General features: G+C 42.8%; 1 protein-coding gene across 10 annotated transcripts in view; it reads left to right on the top strand.

Annotated features, from left to right (window-relative positions):
* Nucleotides 1-19,278, top strand: part of cobl (cordon-bleu WH2 repeat protein) — a 308,135-nt gene that overhangs the window by 158,915 nt on the left and 129,942 nt on the right. For all 10 annotated transcript variants that reach the window (XM_048552683.1, XM_048552656.1, XM_048552647.1 and 7 more), the window contains one exon: nt 795-983. In XM_048552683.1, coding sequence (XP_048408640.1) covers nt 795-983 — 189 coding nt within the window. The remainder of the gene's footprint in view (nt 1-794; nt 984-19,278) is intronic.

Genomic DNA, 19,278 nt, shown 5'->3' with positions numbered 1-19,278 from the left:
TGCAGCAATTGAACAACAACAACTCAGCGGAGTCCCTGTACCCGCTCCACTCCACCTATGAGTAGGATGAGCAGTACTTTTATGGAAGCACTGCCTCTCCAAGAATTTCTTAAAGAATCTCCTTTCTTTGAATTTGGATTTATATATAGATATATATGTAGTAGTACATTCAATCATGGCATGATATCCATAATTCATGTCTGTTCACAATAAGTCGCCTGAAGTTTTATCTGAAAGCTTCTGTTTTTCAAGACGAATATAATGCAGCTCTGTGACAAATTAATTTTAAAATCATTTTTAAGCCAAGAAGATCATACTCTGCCACAGAAACCACAACAGCATAGGATAATCCTCTTATGACAAAGGTTCAATTCCCATTATGGCGGCTGATGGATTTTCAATTGACTTCATAAAATCTGGAATTAAAAAGAAACATTATCTGTAGTTATGACCATTGTTTTGTGTCCTAAAAATCCATCATGTTCATGAGGCTTCACTTCTTTTCGAGGAAAATATGGCATCCTCACTTAGTCTGGCATGCATGTAACTCCCAATCTACGGTAATGTGATTGACTCTTAACTGCTCTCTGTTAGAGTCTCAGAAACCATTCAGGTCAAGGTCAGTTAGGGATGGTAACAAATGCTAGTTTTTCCAGTGATGCCCACATTCTGTGAAAGAGTAAGAGAAAAGATAGCTGATGTGACCTTTTAAGAGTAGAGTATTATTGCAATTTTTCTGGTGATATATTTTTGTGCAACACTTTTGTTTCATCAAATCTTTTCTGCAATTACAGGGTTATTCAACAGCACCATCCACGCCAACTGTTAACACGCGATCGACTATGTTGAATGCATCGCTTTCTACTGACAACATATTGAGAATGGCTCAAGTGACAGATGTAAAGAAACGCAGAGCACCACCTCCACCATCAGCTCCCCCAGAACACAGCAGCATAAAGATTGCCAATCAAAGTGCGCAAGAGGTAACAAGACAGTGCAACTACCATTGGACTAAGCCTTCATGATGCTAACAAACTTTCATATTATTCAGTTCACATCCCATACTAATTATATTGATATTGCAAATGGTAAATTTAACTAAAATCTCTGCTCATTCAGTTGAGTTGCTGGCAAGTCTGGAACCTTCTTTTTCTTTGTGTGGTTCAATCAAATGAGAAGAAAACTGAAATGGAATAAAGTGTGAAAGACTAAAAATAAATTAGGAAAGAGAGAATGAGTGATACATGTAGGAATACAGGACAGAAACATGAGCAGAAATAGAGCTAGAATGCCTGACGTAGGTTGAGTCAAATGGATAGTTAGGACAAAGGGGAGATATCCAATTTGTGACCTTTGCAGGAAATTTATGTAAAATGTTTTTGAGAACACAGCCTTTGCCATGACACTTCGTGAGATTGAACAAACATTTGTTGGTGACTGTAAAAGTTCAAATACGAGTAATGACCAATTTTACAAGGTACTAGATAGTGTCGGGTGACCATGGAAATACATCCAAGCAGCAAATCATTGTCATTACAGGAAGAGAGAAGGGAAGGTTTAATAAAAAGCTGAAGGTTATTAAAGTAGGGAGATACAAAAATAATGCCGTAGATCATCTAGTAGGGGCAATGCTGGACATTAATACCTGACTGAAGGAGAAATTGGCAGCACAGTATCTCAATTCCAGTGAGCAGAGTCGGAGAGGACATTGCACATTGAAAGTTTAAACTCCTTCGACAGTTCCCACGTATGCCAATGTGTCAAGACTTTTGCCAGTCCTGACATGCATCTTTGAAAACCTGGAGATAGAAAGATATGGGAGCGTTTGTTTTGATCCTTACAAGCATAGGTTATTAAAAATATAGGACTTTCCACATATAAGACTGCAGTCAGTCTGACTGACAATTATTAGTAGTTACTATCATTTAGCATATGGATACTGGAAATTTTTAGGTCTTAAGTAAAAACATCACACCATTTTTAAGCTACCATTTTTATAGCAAATATTAAATACTTTTAAGGAAGAATGTCAGTAGAAACTAATTTCTTTCCTTAGTTCATAGATTTTCTTAGTATTTCCATTGATGGTTGTATTGTTGTCATGAATGACAGTGTAAAATAAAATTTACAGTTAATTACAGGACTGATTCCAAATGACTGGAGAATTGCAAAAGTTATTATTCAAAATCATTCTACAAGTAAGCCCAGCAACACCAGACCAGTCAGTTTAAAATTTACGGAAACTTATGGAAATGATAATCTGGTGCAAAGTTGAGAGCCACTTGAATAAAAATGAATAACATGTCTGGATTTGTTAAAGAAAAATTGCAATTAATAAACTTGATTGTGTTTTTTAAAGAGATTAAAAGAGAATTGATAAATGTAATGGAATTGATGTTGTGCAGACAAACCTCCAGATGGTGTTTTGTAAAGTAACAGATGCATGATCACAAAATTGCCTGACTGTCAGATAACAGAACAGTGGTGAGCATTTGTTTGTTTCTGTATGGGACAAATCAAATATTGGTGGATCTGGGGTCAGCATGAGGATCACTGCTATTTTTGACTTCTATGAATAATGCAGTCTTGGGTGTGCAAGGCTAAATTTAAAAATTTGCAAGTTATATTGTGAAATGTGAGGACCATGCTAGCATTCAAGAAGACATAAGCTGGAGGAATGGGTGGATATGTGGCAAAGTATATTAATGATACATTTTGGTTCAAAGACTAAGTGGAGATAATGTGAAGTATAGGTTTTGACTTTAAACAGTGTGCAAGAGCAGACAGAGCTAGACTAGATTTACACAAATCATCCAAGTGGAAAAACAGACAGGTTGAGAAATTTGTTAAAAGGTCCATGGGATCCTGGGTTCCTTAAATAAAGACACTAAATACAAATGCTGAGAAATAATGATCATTTTTTTTAAAAAAATGACCATAACTAGAATATCATGTTCAGTTCTGGGAAATGAGTTTAAAAGGACCTGAAGACTTTCCATGTGTTGCATGAAAGGTTACAAGAATTCTTCAAAGGGTGATGGACTTCACTTACATACATTGATTAGAGAAGGAGATTAAAGAAGAGAGGGTTGAAAACAGATTTGATTAGAGTGTTCAATCTCATGGGGAGTTTGGCCAGTAAATAGAGGAAGAAAGTGTTTCCATTGGTGGAAAAGTCAAGAACCAGAGTTTACTAATTTAGGGTGGTTCGAAAAAGAACCAGAGGCAGGTGGATAGGATCTGGAATGCTCTGCTTCCTAATATGATGGAGTTAGATAACTTTCAAGAGAATTAGATAATTATCTGAAGAGAAAACAATTATAGAGTTGTTGGGAGAAAGATTAGAGAGTGGGAGTAACTGAACTGCTGTTGGAGAGAACTCACATAGACAGAACTTGCCAAGCAGCTTTATTCTGTGCTGTAACCTTTCCATGTTTAAATAATTCCAGGTTGAATATATTATTAAGAATGAGATTGTGGAGTACTGGATGTGCCTGGTAAAATAGGGCTGAGTCAGGAGGAGGTTATGCCTGACAAATCTGCTCAAATTCTTTGAGGTGGTAACAAGTAAGTTAGACAGAGGAGAGCTAGTGAATATATCTATTTAGATTTCCTGGAAGTGTTTGACAAAGTGTCACACCGGAAGCTGCTAAACAAAATGGAGCCCATGGCATTTGAGTCAAGGTATTGACATGGATAGAGGATTGGCTGACTGGCAAAAGGCAGAGAATAGGGATAAAAGGATCTTTTTCAGGTTGGCATCCAGTGACAAGTGAAGTTCTGCAGGGGTCAGTATTGGGGCCGCAACTATTCACGTTCCCCATTAATAATATGGACGAAGGAACTGAGGACATTGTTGATAGGTTTGCAGATGACACGGTGATGGATGGAGAGGCAGGTATATTGAGGAAGTAGGGAGGCTGCAACAGGACTGGAACTGGCTGGGGGAGAAATGGGCAAGAAATGGCAGATGGAATACAGTGCTGGAAAGTATGATGTTATGCACTTTAGTAGGAAGAATAGAGGCATAGATAGTTTTCTAAATGGGTAAAAGCTTTAGAAATCTGAAGCACAAGGTGGCTCAGTGGTTAGCACTGCTGCCTCAGATCACCAGGGACCTGGGTTCAATTCCAGCTTCGGGCGACTATCTGTGTGGAGTTTGTACATTCTCTCTGTATCCGTGTGGATGCTCTGGTTTCCTCCCACAGTCCAAAGATGTGCAGGGTAGGTGTATTGACCATGCTAAATTGCCCATAGTATTCAGGGAGGTGTAGATTAGGGGTTTGGGTCTAGGTGGGATGCTCTGAGGTTCAGTGTGGACTTGAAGGGCCTGTGTCCACACTTAGGAAGGCAAATTCAATATTTGAACTACTGAGCTATTGTGAACAGATCTGGACACCACAACTTAGGAAGGCATTAGAGGGAGTACAGCATAGGTGTAACAAGAATGTTATCTGGACTTCTGCAGAGAGATTATGCAGAGGCCTCTTTTAACTAGAATCAATAAATGTGGAGCTGGAAAAGCACAGCTGATCAGATAGCATCTGAGGAGCAGGAACATCAACATTTTAGGCCAAAACACTTTGTCAGGATTTTGGAGGGGGAAGGGAGTCTCGAAATAGAGGGAGGGGGTTGCGGCTGAGGTGAGGGCAGTTGAAATAGAGATAAGTGGATGCATGTAGCGGATTATTGCTGTTGGTCAGTGGGAAGGATGGAGTGGATAGGTGAGCAGGAAGATTGACATATTGGGGTAGGAGATTTTTTAAACCTGGTGAAATCAATGTTCAGGTCATTGGGCTGTAAGCTCCCAAGGCAAAATATGAGGTCTTATTCCTAGCTTAGAAAGTTAAAGATGATCTGGTTAAAGTCTTCAAGATATTGCCCGGAGAATACAAGGTAAATAAATAGCTATTTCCACTATTTGTGGATTCTAGGGCTAGGGCCAGACTATTCAGGAGAAATATTCAGAAACACTGTTATATACAAAGGTTGCTTGATATTTGGAATTGTCTTCCATAAATGACAGCCCATGCTGGATCAGTTTTTAATTTTAAATCTGGGATGGATAATTTTTTGTTAGGCAAACATGTTAAGGTATTTTTGCTAAAGTTGGGTATCTGAGAGGCAAATGTAATTCCTCTCTTCAAGAAAGGAAATAGGGAAATCCCCGGCAATTACAGACCAGTAAGTCTCACGTCTGTCATCTGCAAGGTGTTAGAAAGGATTCTGAGGGATAGGATTTATGACCATCTGGAAGAGCAGGGCTTGATCAAATGCAGTCAACACGGCTTTGTGAGGGGCAGGTCATGCCTCACAAACCTTATCGAGTTCTTTGAGGATGTGACTAGAAAAGTTGTTGAGGGTCGAGCTGTGGATGTGGTGTATATGGACTTCAGTAAGGCATTTGATAAGGTTCCCCATGGTAGGCTCATTCAGAAGGTTAGGAGGAATGGGATACAGGGGAACTTAGCTGTCTGGATACAGAATTGGCTGGCCAACAGAAGGCAGCGAGTAGTAGTAGAAGGAAAATATTCTGCCTGGAAGTCAGTGGTGAGTGGTGTTCCACAGGGCTCTGTCCTTGGGCCTCTACTGTTTGTAATTTTTATTAATGACTTGGACGAGGGGATTGAAGGGTGGGTCAGCAAGTTTGCAGACGACACGAAGGTTGGAGGTGTCGTTGACAGTATAGAGGGCTGTTGTAGGCTGCAGCGGGACATTGACAGGATGCAGAGATGGGCTGAGAGGTGGCAGAAGGAGTTCAACCTGGATAAATGCGAGGTGATGCATTTTGGAAGGTCGAATTTGAAAGCTGAGTACAGGATTAAGGATAGGATTCTTGGCAGTGTGGAGGAACAGCGGGATCTTGGTGTGCAGATACATAGATCCCTTAAAATGGCCACCCAAGTGGACAGGGTTGTTAAGAAAGCATATGGTGTTTTGGCTTTCATTAACAGGGGTATTGAGTTTAAGAGTCATGAGATCTTGTTGCAGCTCTATAAAACTTTGGTTAGACCGCACTTGGAATACTGTGTCCAGTTCTGGTCGCCCTATTATAGGAAAGATGTGGATGCTTTGGAGAGGGTTCAGAGGAGGTTTACCAGGATGCTGCCTGAACTGGAGGGCTTATCTTATGAAGAGAGGTTGACTGAGCTTGGACTTTTTTCATTGGAGAAAAGGAGGAGGAGAGGGGACCTAATTGAGGTATACAAGATAATGAGAGGCATAGATCGAGTTGATAGCCAGAGACTACTTCCCAGGGCAGAAAAGGCTAACACGAGGGGTCATAGTTTTAAGCTGGTTGGAGGAAAGTATAGAGGGGAAGTCAGAGGCGGGTTCTTTACACAGAGAGTTGTGAGAGCATGGAATGCATTGCCAGCAGCAGTTGTGGAAGCAAGGTCATTGGGGACATTTAAGAGACTGCTGGACATGCATATGGTCACAGAAATTTGAGGGTGCATACGTGAGGATCAATGGTCGGCACAACATTGTGGGCTGAAGGGCCTGTTCTGTGCTGTACTGTTCTATGTTCTATGAAGTTTGGCCACAGGTTAAGTTATGGTCTCATTGAATGGCTGAACAGACTCGAGCGGCTCAATGACTTAATCCTGTTTCTGTGTCCCGATGTCCTGGAATTTTTCAAGTATGTAACTAATTGGAGTTGATAATGGAAGGTCAGTAGACATGGTTTATTTTCAGAAGACTTTTGAATAGGGTCTGAATAAAAGATTAGTGTGTAAAATTATAGCAGATAGAATTCGGTGTTGGCTGGACAGAGAACTGGTTGGCAGACAGGAACCACAGAATAGGAGTAAATGGGACATTTTCTGAATGGTAGCCAGTGACTAGTGGAGTACCACAGGGATGAGTGCTTGAACTCCAGGTATTCACAACACATATTAATGATTTACATGAGGGAACTAAATGTAATATATTCACATTTATAAATAACACAAAGCTGGGTGGGAAGGTGAGCTGTGAGGAGGATGCAGAGGTGCTTCAGTATAATTTGGGCAAGTGGACTGAATGGACAAGTGCATGGCAGATGAAGTATAATGTGGATAAAGGTGTGGGTATCCACTTTGGGAACAAAAACAGGAAAGAAGATTATTATCTGAATGGTGATGATTTGGAGAACTGGTTGGTGTGTCAAGACCTGGATATGCTTGTACACTAAGTCACTGAAAGTCAGCATGTTGGTGCAGGAGGCAGTAGAGAAGGTGAATGGTATGTTGGTTTTAAGGAATGTAGCTTTTAGGTATGGGAGCAGGGAAGTCTTGCTGTAATTGTTCACAGCCTTGGTGAGGCCACACCTGGAGCATTGTAGGCAGCTTTGATTTCCTTAACTAAGGAGGGATTTTCTGGCTAATGAGAGAGTGCAATGAATGTTTACCAGACTGCTTTCTGAGATGGCAGGAATGACGACTGGAGAGAGACTGAAACAGTTTGAACTCCATTCACTGGAGTCTAGAAGAATTGCTGGGGTTGGAGGAGTGATCGCATAGAAACCTGTAAAATTCTAATAGGAGGAGACAGATGAAATGCAGGAAGGTGTTCTCGATGACCGGTGAGTCCTGAATTAAGGGTCATCACCTAAGGATACTGGGCAGACCATTTCGGACTAAGATGGAGAGAAATTTCAAAGTGGTGAGCCTGTGGAATTCTCTGCCACAGAAAGTGGTTGTAGCCAAAATAATGAATATTTTCAAGAAGGAGTTAGATATCGTTCTTCAGGCTAAAGAGATCAAAGGTTATGGGGCAAAAATGGGAACAGGCTACTGAAATGGATGATTAGCCATGATCACATTAGATAGCGGAGCAGGCTTGAAGGTTTGAATGAACAAAAACAGAAGTTGCTGGAAAAGCTCAGCAGGTCTGGCAGCATCTATGAAGAAAAAGTTAGAGTTAACATTTCAGGTCTGCTGACCCTTTCTCAAAATTGGCGGCAGCTGGGTAAGTAAGAACAAAGAACAAAGAAAATTATACCACAGGAACAGGCCCTTTGGCCCTCCAAGCCTGCGCCGATCGAGATCCTCTGTCTCAACCTGTCACCTAATTTCTAAGAGTCTGCATGCCTTTGCTCCCTGCCCATCCATGTACCTGTCCAGATACATCTTAAAAGACACTATCGTGTCTGCGTCTACCACCTCTGCTGGCCACACGTTCCAGGCACCCACCACCCTCTGCGTTAAGAACTTTCCACGCATATGTCCCTTAAACTTTCCTGCTCTCACTTTGAACGCATGACCCCTGGTAATTGAGTCCCCCACTCTGGGGAAAAAGCTTCTTGCTATCCACCTTGCTTATACCCATCATTATTTTATAGACTTCAATCAGGTCCCCGTTCAATCTCCATCTTTATAATGAAAATAATCTGAATCTACTCAGCCTTTCTTCATAGTTAGCATCCTCCATACCAGGCAACATCCTGGCGAGCCTCCTCTGCATTGGATGCTCTCCAAAGCATCCAGACCCTTTTGATAGTGTGGTGACCAGAACTGTATGCAGTACTCTAAATGTGGCTGAACCAAAGTCTTATACAATTGTAACATGACCTGCCAACTCTTGTACTCAGTACCCAGTCCGATGAAGGAAAGCATGCTATATGCCTTCTTGACCACTCTATCGACCTGCGTTGTCACCTTCAGGGTACAATGGACTTGAACACCCAGATCTCTCTGAGCATCAATTTTCCCCAGGACTTTTCCATTTACTGTATAGTTCGCTCTTGAATTTGATCTTCCAAAATGCATCATCTCTCATTTGCCCAGATTGAACTCCACCTGCCATTTGTCTGCCCAACTCTCCAATCTATCTATTTAATGCTGAAATCTCTGACAGTCCCATTCACTATCTGCTACTCCACCAATCTTAGTGTCATCTGCAGACTTGCTGATCAGACCACCTACACCTCCTCTAAATCATTTACGTATATCACAAACAACGGTGGTCCCAGCACAGATCCCTATGGAACACCACTCGTCACAGGTCTCCAATTTGAGAAACCCCCTTCCACTACTACTCTCTGTCTCCTGTTGCCTAGCCAGTTTTGTATCCATCTAGCTAGCACACCCTGGACCCCATGCAACTTCACTTTCTCCATCAGCCTGCCATGGGGAACCTTATCAGACACCTTACTGAAGTCCATATATATGACATCCACAGCCTTTCCCTCATCAATCAACTTTGTCACATCCTCAAAAAATTCTATTAAGTTGGTAAGACATGACCTTCCCTGCACAAAATCATGTTGTCTATCACTAATAAGTCAATTTTTTTCCAAATGGGAATAGATCCTATCCCTCAGTATCTCTCCAGCAGCTTCCCAACCACTGATATCAGGCTCACCGTTCGATAATTACCTGGATTATCCTTGCTGCCCTTCATAAACAAGGGGACAATATTAGCAATTCTCTAGTCCTCCGGGACCTCACCCGTGCTCAAGGATGCTGCAAAGATATCTGGTAGGGCCTTGGCTATTCTCTCTATCGTTCCCCCCAAAACCTGGGATAGTTCCCATCTGGACCTGGGGACTTGTCCACCTTAATGCCTTTTAGGATACCCAACACTTCCTCCCTCCTTATGCCACCTTGACCTAGAGTAATCAAACATTTATCTCTAACCTCAACATCCGTCATGTCCCTCTTCTTGGTGAATACTGATGCAAAGTATTTGTTAAGAATGTCTGAGTCGATGCATAACTTTCCTTCTTTGTCCTTAAGTGGACCAATCCTTTCTCTAGTTACCCTCTTGCTCTTTATATATGAATAAAAGGTTTTGGGATTTTCCTTAACCATTATTTCTAAAGAAATCTTATGTCCCCTTTTAGCCCTCTTAATTCCTCGTTTCAGATTCGCCCTAGATTCCCGATATTCTTCGAATAGGCATCTGTCTTCAGTCGCTTGGACCTTATGTATGCTTCCTTTTCCTCTTCGCTAGTCTCACAATTTCACCTGTCATCTAGAGTTCCCTAATCTTGCCATTTCTACACCTCATTTTCACAGGAACATGTTTCTCCTGCATGCTAATCAACCTCTCTTAAAAAGCCTCCCACATATCAAATGTGGATTTACCTTCAAACAGTTTCTCCCAATCTACATTCCACAGATCCTGCCGAATTTTGGTATAGTTGGCCTTCCCTCCAGTTTTGAACTCTTCCTTTAGGACCACTCTCATCTTTGTTCATGAGTATGTGGTCGCTATTTCCAAAGTAGTCCCCTACTGTAATTTCTGTAATTTCAACCACCTAACCGGGCTCATTCCCCAACATCAGGATCAGTATGGCCCCTTCCCGAGTTGGACTACATGCATACTGCTCGAGAAATCCCTCCTGGATGCTTCTTACGAATTCTGCTCCATCTTGACCCCTAACACTAAGTGAATCCCAGCCAATGTTGGGAAAATTAATATCTCCCATCACCACCACCCTGTTGCTCCTACACCTTTCCATAATCTGTTTACATATTTGTACCTCTATCTCACGCGCGCTTTTGGGAGGCCTGTAAGTACAGCCCCAACATCGTTACTGTACCCTTCCTATTTCTGGGTTCTGCCCATATTGCCTCACTGCTCGAACCCTCCATAGTGCCCTCCTTCAGTACAGCTGCGATATCATCTTTGACCAGTAATGCAACTCCTCCACCCTTTTTACCTCCCTTTCTATCCCGCCTGAAGCATCGGTATCCTAGGACATCTAGTTGCCAGTCACGCCCTTCCCTCAACCAAGCCTCAGTAATAGCAATAATGTCATATTCCCAGCTACCGATCCAAGCCCTAGGTTCATCTGCCTTATCTACTACACTTCTCGCATTAAAACAAATGCACTTCAGACCACCTGTCTCTTTGTATTCATCATGTACACCCTGCCTACTCTTCCCTTTAGTCATGCTGACTTCATGATCTAGTTGTCTGCAGGCTTTAGTTACTACCTCCTTTCTGTCCAATAACCTGTCGAATATTTGGTTCCCATCCCCCTGCCACATTAGTTTAAACCCTCCCCCATAGCATTGGCAAAAGCACCCCAGGACATTGGTTCCAGTCCTGCCCAGGTGTAGACCGTCCAATTTGTAATTGTCCCACCTTCCCCAGAACCGGTCCCAATGTCCCAAAAATCTGAACCCCTCCCTCCTGCACCATCTCTCAAGCCACACATTCATCCTGGCTATTCTTTCATTTCTGCTCTGACTAACACGTGGCACTGGTAGCAATCCTGAGATTACTACCTTTGAGGTCCTACATTTTAACTTGGCTCCTAACTCTATAAATTCTGCTTGTCGGACCTCATCCCGTTTTCTACCTATTATCATTGGGGCCTATATGCACCACGACAACTGGCTGTTCGCCCTCCCCGTTCAGAATGTTCTGTATCCTATCTGAGACATCCCTGACCCATGCACCTGGGAGGCAACATACCATTCGGGAGTCTCGTGTTTTTTTACCACAGAACCGCCTATCTACTCCCCTTACAGTTGAATCCCCAATGACTGTCGCCCTTCCACTCTTTTTCCCGCCCTTTTGTACAGCAGAGCCAGCCACGGTACCATGAACCTGGCTACTGCTGCCTTCCTTTGGTGAGCCTTCTCCCCCAAGAGTATCCAAAACGGTATACCTGTTTTGGAGGGAGATGACAGCAGGGGACACCTGCACTGCCTTCCTGCTCTTTCTCTGCCTTTTGGTCACCCATTCGCTTTCTCCCTCAGCAATCCTAATCTGCGGTCTGACCAATTAGCTAAATGTGCTATCCACGACCCCCTCAGCATCACGAATGCTCCAAAGTGAGCCCATCCGCAGCTCCATAGCCATCATGCGGTCTAACAAGAGCTGCAGCTGGACACTCTTCCTGCATGTGAAGGAGTCAGGGACATCAGCCGTGTCCCTGAGCTCCCACATTGAGCAAGAGGAGCATAATGTGGGTCTGAGATCTCTTGCTATTTTTAATCTTCAACTTAACTTAGATAAATGAAAAAGGAACAAAAGAAGTCTTTACCAATAACACGATATTAAAAAAAATGAAATAGAAAAAGCCTTACCTTATTTACACACCACCGAGTCCTTTGTTTTTGGTTAGAGGAGGAGGGTGGCTGGGAGACACTACATGTGCAGTGTCTTGGGTTCAGCTGCTGCCCAAAAATATGAAGGCAGTTCCCGCTCGAGGTAAGCTTTTTAAAGTGAGAAAACTTATCTTCCGGCAGACTCCTCGTGTTCTCTCTCCCTCTTCCCAAAAATGAAGGCCGCTCCTGCTCGAGGTAAGCTTTTTAAAATGAGAAAACTTACCTTCCTGGCAGCCTCCTGGTGCTCTCTCTCTCTGTCGCTCCTCCTGAAAATGAATGTTGGTTTATATGCAGAAAATATGGAGAGGGATAGGGCAGGGAGTAAACGATAGGGTAGAGCCGGAAGAGAGAGGACAGCATTTAGATAGACCAAGGAGTTGATAACAATGTGGCTGGGAGCGTGAGTAGTTGTTAATGGGGACTGTTAGTGACTAACACCAAGTGGTGTGTAATGGCAGGTGATGTGATAACAAGGCCTGATGTTGGGGTAGGGAGCGAGGACATGGGAGAGTGATAATGGGAACTGCAGATGCTGGAGAATCCAAGATAACAAAGTGTGGAGCTGGATGAACACAGCAGGCCAAGCAGCACCTCAGGAACACAAAAGCTGAAGTTTCGGGCCTAGACCCTTCATCAGAGGACGTGGGAGAGTTTAGGCCCTAAAATTATTGAACTCAATATTAAGTCTGGAGGGCTGCAGGGTCTCCAAGTGGAAAATGAGGTGTTGTTCTTCACTATACTCTCTCATGTCCCAACCTCCTACCCCACACACCAGACCTTGTTACCACATAGCCTGCCATACCACACTACCTATTGTTAGTCACTAACAGTTCCCATTAACAACTATTCACCCTCATAGCCACATCGTTATCAACTCCTTTGTTTATCCAACTGCTGTCTTTCTCTTCGGGCTGTATTCTCTCGTTTAGTCCCTCCCCAATCCTCCTCACTATTTTCTGCATGTAAACCAATGTTTTTCCATCTACCATCAGTTCTGAGGAAGTTCACCAGACCCAAAATGTTAACTCTGATTTTTTTCTTCACAGATGCTGCCAGACCTGCTGAGTTTTACCAGCAACTTCTGTTTTTATTGATGATTTACAGCATCCACAGTTCATTTGGTTTTTGTGGAGAATCAAATGGCCTATACCTGCTGGTCTGGCAGCATCTGCGAAGGAAAAAACAGAGTTAACGTTTTGGGTCTGGTGACCCTTCCTCAGAACTGTACCTGCAGTTATTTTCTATGCTTTTGAACCACCATCCTGTTAAAACTAGCATATTGCCGTGCAGCAGGTTTCATTCGATAATATTTTTGAAACCAGTAGGTTTCCATAGCACCTTACAATTGAAAGTCTTTTTCAAAGAGTGAAGATAGTTTGGTCAAAGGATAATTATATAGTTTATACTTGCCACAGTCCTGCCTAAAAACCATTTTCAATCATTTGTTCCCTTCCTTGGCAGGTTCAGCTGTCTCCCATGAAGCTGGTTCCCTATCAACCTGTTTTGAGATATTATTATACATCTCTGGAACAGGTGAGACTTACAATAGGCAATAGACAATAGGTGCAGGAGCCAGCACCACCATTCATTATGATCATGGCTGATCATCCACAATCAGTATCCAGTTCCTGCCTTATCCCCATAACCCTTGATTCCACTATCTTTAAGAGCTCTGTCTATCTCTTTCTTGAAACTATCCAGAGACTTGGCCTCCACTGCTCTCGGGAGCAGAGCATTCCATATATCCACCACTCTCTGGGTGAAGAAGTTTCTCCTCAACTCTGTTCTAAATGATCTACCTCTTATTTTTAAACTGTGCTCACTGGCTCTGGTCTCCCCCATCGACGGAAACATAGTTCCTGCCTCCAGAGTGTCCAATCCCTTAATAATCCTATACGTCTCAATCAGATCCCCTCTCATCCTACTAAACTCAAGTGTATACAAGCCCAGTCGCTCCAATCTTTCAACGTATGATAGTCCCACCATTCCGGGAATTGATCTCGTGAACCTACGCTGCACTCCCTCAATAGCCAGAATGTCCTTCCTCAAATTTGGAGACCAAAACTGCACACAATACTCCAGATGCGGTTTCACCAGGGCCCTGTACAGCTGCAGAAAGATGTCTTTGCTCCTACACTCAATTCCTCTTGTTATGAAGGCCAGCATGCTATTAGCTTTCTTCACTGTCTGCTGTACCTGCATGCTTGCTTTCATTGACTGATGTACAAGAACACCCAGATCTCGTTGAACTTTCCCTTAACCTAACTTGACTCCATTTAGATAGTAACCAAGGTCTCCTGGCTCAGAGGTAGGAAACTACCACTGCATCGCAAAAGGGGATCTAATTTGTAGATAATTTCTCATCAACCTGTTCAGAGGTTTTATTACTCACCTTGAAGCTGGTGGGACTTGAATCTGTACCTCCTGATTCAGAGGTAGGGCATTACAACTGTGCTGCAGGACCCCTAGCTACCCCCCATCAAAGGTACTTGCAAATATTGTGAGAACCTGGGTGAATTTTAATAGGTCCAAGCTAAACTGACTATACTACTATTTAAGAATAAAGCTTGAAATGTGTTCACTGTGGTTTTGCAAACTAAGTTTCAATATTCAGCACCCCTCTCTTTCTGTCGAATCAAGGTACTTGATGTTTACTTCATAGCTTGGCGAGTCAGCTGTTGATTCCAAAACGTTTAATATTCATTGATGAACAGATGGCTTTGTTGTGAAAAATTGTAAGCATGACGCATAAAGATCACCATGAGAACTGTATCTGGAGCTGAATTAGCAAAGCATATCACATAATCCCCATGTAAACGTTCTTTTGTAGGATATTGTCATGTAACTGAAGCAGATATAAGTATTGGAGATTATGACATGTTATTTTCTCAGAATGATTAATAGAAAAGCAGTTAATTTTGAAATAATGTTTAAGTAAGTCAGGACTTGGGTCAGCAACTGCAGCTATCGAGTATAATTCCCACCTGTCAAGAGAATTGGACCAGCCCATACTGTGATCACATCACATCCAAATCATATAAAATTCACATCTGATATCTAAGAAAGCTGAGTAACTTCCAAACAGACTTGTTTCTGCCTTTTAGGCAACATATATTCTGTTGGTTAGTTATTGTGCCAACAGCCAACAACTATCTGACCATACTGAGATTGTGTTCATGCTTAGTCTTCTCTGTTCTTTTAGCATTGCAATATGCAGGCATCATAGAGATTCAAGCTATCTATCCAAGAGGACTTTGTGAAAGGGTAGGTTAAATTTCTGATTCACTCAAGATAATTTTTTTCTTTTTATTTTTACCTCACTTTTTTTATCTTATGGATCATCTCTGACAACCTTCATCTGCATCCTGGTTGTTAGTATCAGACCTTTGGCTACTGATGGAGTTCCTTGCTTTAGATGTCGGTATATATTCCAGTGTCTCTAGCACCTTATTGTCTTGCTATGTTTTGGCTTAAACAACAATTTAATATTGCAAGCAAACCAATTTCAGTATTGATTAAAACTGTAGATACCACAGTTTTTCATTTCTGCACTATTGATTTCATAGGAATTAATTTTGATCTCTTAGCCTTATGAAAGAAAACAGGAAGTTTGATCAGATTTTGTCGATATGGAACTTGAAGCTGATGCTCCATTAGATCCCTAATGAAAAATTGTTGTACTCATAGCTTACATTCAAGCTAATTATAATGAAAAAGAGGCTGTCACTAGGTAGTAACGAGACATGTACTGCAGGGTGCAGTGGCAACGAGCACTGAGAAGGCTGAAGCAGTCGCAATTTGCACATATGGACAGGTTCCAACTCAGGAATGGACTATACTGCATCTTAGAGAAGTTTTCTTGCTCTCTTAGAGCTCATGTATTCTGCATTGCTCTGCATGCTGTCATGATCTATACCTTATTCAACCATGCCATAGCTGTTAGTGAGTTGGCACTTCAGCCACAGCCAAAGGTTGCCATCACTTCCATTCTAATAGGATCTCTAGTGCAAACACAGTCAGTCCTGGAATGCCCTGGGTGAGTGGAATATTTTGCTGTACACTATTTAACACCTACAACTTATTCCAGATGCCTGTTTGGCAAATGTGATGCATGTTTGTTCAATCAAATGGACATGTCAGAAACTGGTTAGGGACTATTCTTAGTTCAGTCAAGATGAATGGATGGTGAGGTATTTGGTATGCTGTCAAGGGGTCCTGGTACCATCAGTCACGGACATAATCTGTACAAAGAGTCCAGGGTCTCCACTAACCAGTTGCCTTTTTAGGATGCTTAAGGTCAGGGCATCTGTCCCAGTGCAATTTAGGGAGTGTTCAGTGGTCACTCTGGTATAGCTAGCACAAGCAGTAGGGGAGACAGTGGATTGTGAACCCTGCAGTCAGGAGTCTGGCTAGTCATATCTTAGAGGCTGATAGTTGAAGACAGGTCAGGAGCGATTATAGTCCAGGAGATCCATCTGTCAGAGGACGTAATGTGGGTGGGGAATATTGAAACAACAGGAGAATCAGTGTTAGAAAGACGAGGACAGGAAAACAGAGTCATGTAGTGAAGTGGGGATAAAGATGGTGATAGTGGGCAAGGGGGGCAAATATCAAGTTAGATCGAGGGAATTTGGAACTGCATCAGAAAGCATGGTTGGATATGGGAGGGTGGTTAGTGACTATGACCGCTACTCTGACTTGCACACAGAAAGTATAAAGGAACAGAATGAACATCAGCAAGATGCAGTGCTGCAGTTCAAGGGACAGAGAGGACATTTGTACACAAAATTCAACATGGTAGGTCTCCACTTCTGGGAGATGGGTCAAAATGAATCGTTGGAGCAGGGAAAGGTAACAGGGGATCTCCTTGCTTCAGGTTGTTGTGGGGGGAGCAGGTTGGTTGGTGGTGGTGATGGTGGTGACGGTGGTGGGGGGGGGGGTGGGTGGCACAAGGGATTGTACCTGGCGAGCAGGCTAGGCCTGTCCTGACAGTGTCGAGTGTGATCTGCATTGCCAGACATTACTTTGCATTTTCTATAGACAAAATGCTTCTAGAAAATGGCTGGAACAATCCCTGTGATAGAAGGAATGAGTGTCATTTCGATGGCTGAAGGCAGGGATCTATGTTTGCCAGATACCATGACATTGTAATGATTAAAATATGAAGCAATCACTTGCCAAGTGCAGATATATTGGGTTTACAAGCATTGCACTGTCCATTTGTTTTCGTTCAGACTGAGGATGCTTAAAGGCCAGGGGAGATTTGCTAGCAAATTGTGCCTGGTCATCTCAATAATGTTGAAGTTATCGGTAATGACAGCACAAAAGGCCAGCGCTGGATAAAGGGAAACTGCTATTCGTGTAACTTACTGAGCCACAAAAGTTTGACTCCTCCTGTTTCCTGCAATTGTTCTGGTTGTCTCTGCTGAATACAGAGTCAGGATTAGTATTTTCTGTGGGTCGACAGTTGGGAAGTTGGTGTTATGTCGCAGGCAGCCCATGTTCATTGACATGTAATGGTCACTCAGCAGCCTGGTAACTTCAGTAAGTATGTTGAGGAGGAATGTGGATGTCCAATCCAGACAAGTGTCCTGTTCGCCACATCCAGAACCATGTAGAGAAGTGCCCTCAGCTGTTATCTAGAAGGTATGTCACCAGTGACAGTCTAAGATTTAAGAAACTCTTCCTTTCCTCCTGTGCCCACTTTGGGTTCTTTCCATCAAGTTTGGTGGGTCCTGTCACTGGTGACATGTTAATCCCACAACTGCCTCCCTAAAAAGGAGAAGGCAGATGCAGGAGGCCCAGGGACAATAACAAGCCTACGAGTATCAACAAACTATCAAACTGGATGAGGAGCCCCCAACTCGGGCAGAGGTCATAGCAGCAGGGCCCCTCAGGATGCCTGGAATGGGCAGGAGGCTCAGAGTTTTCTGTCCCTGACACCTATTCCAGCCCATGAGTGAGGTGCAGTGCTCAAGCAGACTCCATTTTTTCTGGGTATTGGTGACATAACCATTTTGGAGTTTGATGTGAGGGCTACAGGAGTGGGAAGCCATTCTCTGGCTGTAAAGATGACAGGCATTCTGAATTTCTGTACAGCCAGCTGTTTTCAGGGAGTGACAGGTGACATTTATGGCATTGTTTTGTCAGGCACCTACAGGATAGTGACTGATATTATCTAAGGGAGATGACACGTTGCATTTTGATTCCCTAAGGTGAGGGCAATGATGTAGCCTGGGCCGAAGGATTGAGGAACATAACTTGGTTCCCACCTGGATATAGTGACAGCAACTGTACACATATGGCATCGAAAGTGCTGTATCCCAATAATGCAGATTTCATCCGTTTGATTCATGTTCAGGTGTTCTGTAATCACCTATACCATTTCCTGGAGGTATGTTCACACTGCCTTGGTAGTTACCACATTGTCTACATCCTCGAGCATTCTTGTGTACCTGGTGCATTTGAGGATCCAGGTGCCTTACCAGGCTGGTGACTGGTGGACAAGAGATGCCGACTGTTTCTATTGCTCATAACCCCATGTGGAACGTGCCTTAATGACTATGAAGTGCTTCGAGAAGTTTTTAATGGCACATATCAGTTCAGACCCCCAGATTGCCTTGATCTACTACAATTCATCTACCATCACAATAGGTCCACAACAGATGCTGTCTCCCTGGTTCTACACACATCCCTGAAAAATCTGAAGTACGACGACACCTATGTCAGCCTTCAGTTTGTTGACTTTAGCTCCATCTTCACACCATAATTCTCACCAAACTCCTCTGCAAACTCGGAGACCTAGGACTCTGCGCCCACTCTGCAACTGAATCCTTGACTTCCTGACCTGCAGACTACAACCAGTAAGGATGGGTGATTACATCTCCTCCACAAAAATCCTCAGCATTGATACCCTGCAAGGCTGTGTACTCAGCCTCCTACTGTACTCCATATACACTCATGACTGTGTGGCCAAATTCAGCTCTAACTCCATTTACAACTGATGTGAAGGTGTTGGTACTGATGTGTTGGTACAATGGAGCACACGTGACAATAAAATAATATTGTATTGTACTCTAAGTATAGTCCAACAGGTTTTTTGAAAACACTAGCTTTCACAACTCCGCTCCTTCCTCAGGTATAGTGTGGAACAGGAGGTATACTGACATGGAATTTATAAGCAGAAAGGTAACAACTCTAAAAATGGCTCACTGACCGCCTCCTGTTGAAT

Source organism: Stegostoma tigrinum, chromosome 2, assembly GCF_030684315.1.
Source record: "Stegostoma tigrinum isolate sSteTig4 chromosome 2, sSteTig4.hap1, whole genome shotgun sequence".
Taxonomy (NCBI): Eukaryota; Metazoa; Chordata; class Chondrichthyes; order Orectolobiformes; family Stegostomatidae; genus Stegostoma; species Stegostoma tigrinum.
The sequence above is the reverse complement of the archived record's forward strand: the minus strand, read 5'-3'. Positions and strand labels throughout refer to the sequence as shown.